This window comes from Camelina sativa, unplaced genomic scaffold, assembly GCF_000633955.1.
Source record: "Camelina sativa cultivar DH55 unplaced genomic scaffold, Cs unpScaffold04998, whole genome shotgun sequence".
Taxonomy (NCBI): Eukaryota; Viridiplantae; Streptophyta; class Magnoliopsida; order Brassicales; family Brassicaceae; genus Camelina; species Camelina sativa.
The window spans coordinates 1-595 of record NW_010926086.1 but is presented as its reverse complement, the minus strand read 5'-3'; the positions used below and the strand labels follow the sequence as shown (position 1 = coordinate 595).

The 595-nt window shown below is 48.1% G+C and overlaps 1 protein-coding gene across 1 annotated transcript; it reads right to left on the bottom strand.

The window, feature by feature from the left end:
• Positions 1 to 5: 5 nt before the first annotated feature.
• On the bottom strand, positions 6 to 590 carry LOC109131780 (pentatricopeptide repeat-containing protein At1g18900-like; the record flags this gene model as incomplete). Its single annotated transcript, XM_019242961.1, has 1 exon — positions 6 to 590. A coding segment is annotated over one exon (585 nt), but the record flags the coding sequence as incomplete, so codon positions are not given.
• Between the last annotated feature and the right edge of the window lie 5 nt (positions 591 to 595).

Here is a 595-nt window from a genome sequence, read left to right as displayed (position 1 = left end):
TTGTGTAGAAAGTCAACCACCGCGTCCACAAGTCCTCGCTTGCTCTCTCTGTCCTCGCTGTGCATCAGATTCAGGAAGTTGTTCGCATGGTTGCGCACGTTTTGGCCATCCGGACCTGCAGCTGGCATTTTGAGGAGAAACATGTGTGCCGGATGACCCGTGTTTGCCATCAGCTGGCCACAGAAACCCATGTCGAGTTTTGACCGACCATCTGTGCAAGAACTCAAGAGTAACGTGTATGTCTGCAAAGATGGGCGTAGACCAAGCCCCAGCATGTTTTGTAATAACTCATAAGCTTCAGCTATCTTGTTAACCCTAAGGAAAGTACTAAGAAGGGAATTGCATGTAGGAACATTAGGTAGCAGACCAGCATGAAGCATTGCCTGATACCATTGCCATGCCTTTTCCACATTACCAGCTTTTCCCCACAAATCCACCAAAAGACCATAAACTGGCTCATCCGGAATCCAGTTCTTCTGCTGCATCTCGGTGAAAACAGCCTCTGCTTCCTCGAGATATCCACAGTGTCCAAGCACCTCCATCACAATGCTATAAGTCACTTTGTCAGGCTCAAATCCAGCATTTTGCATGTCAC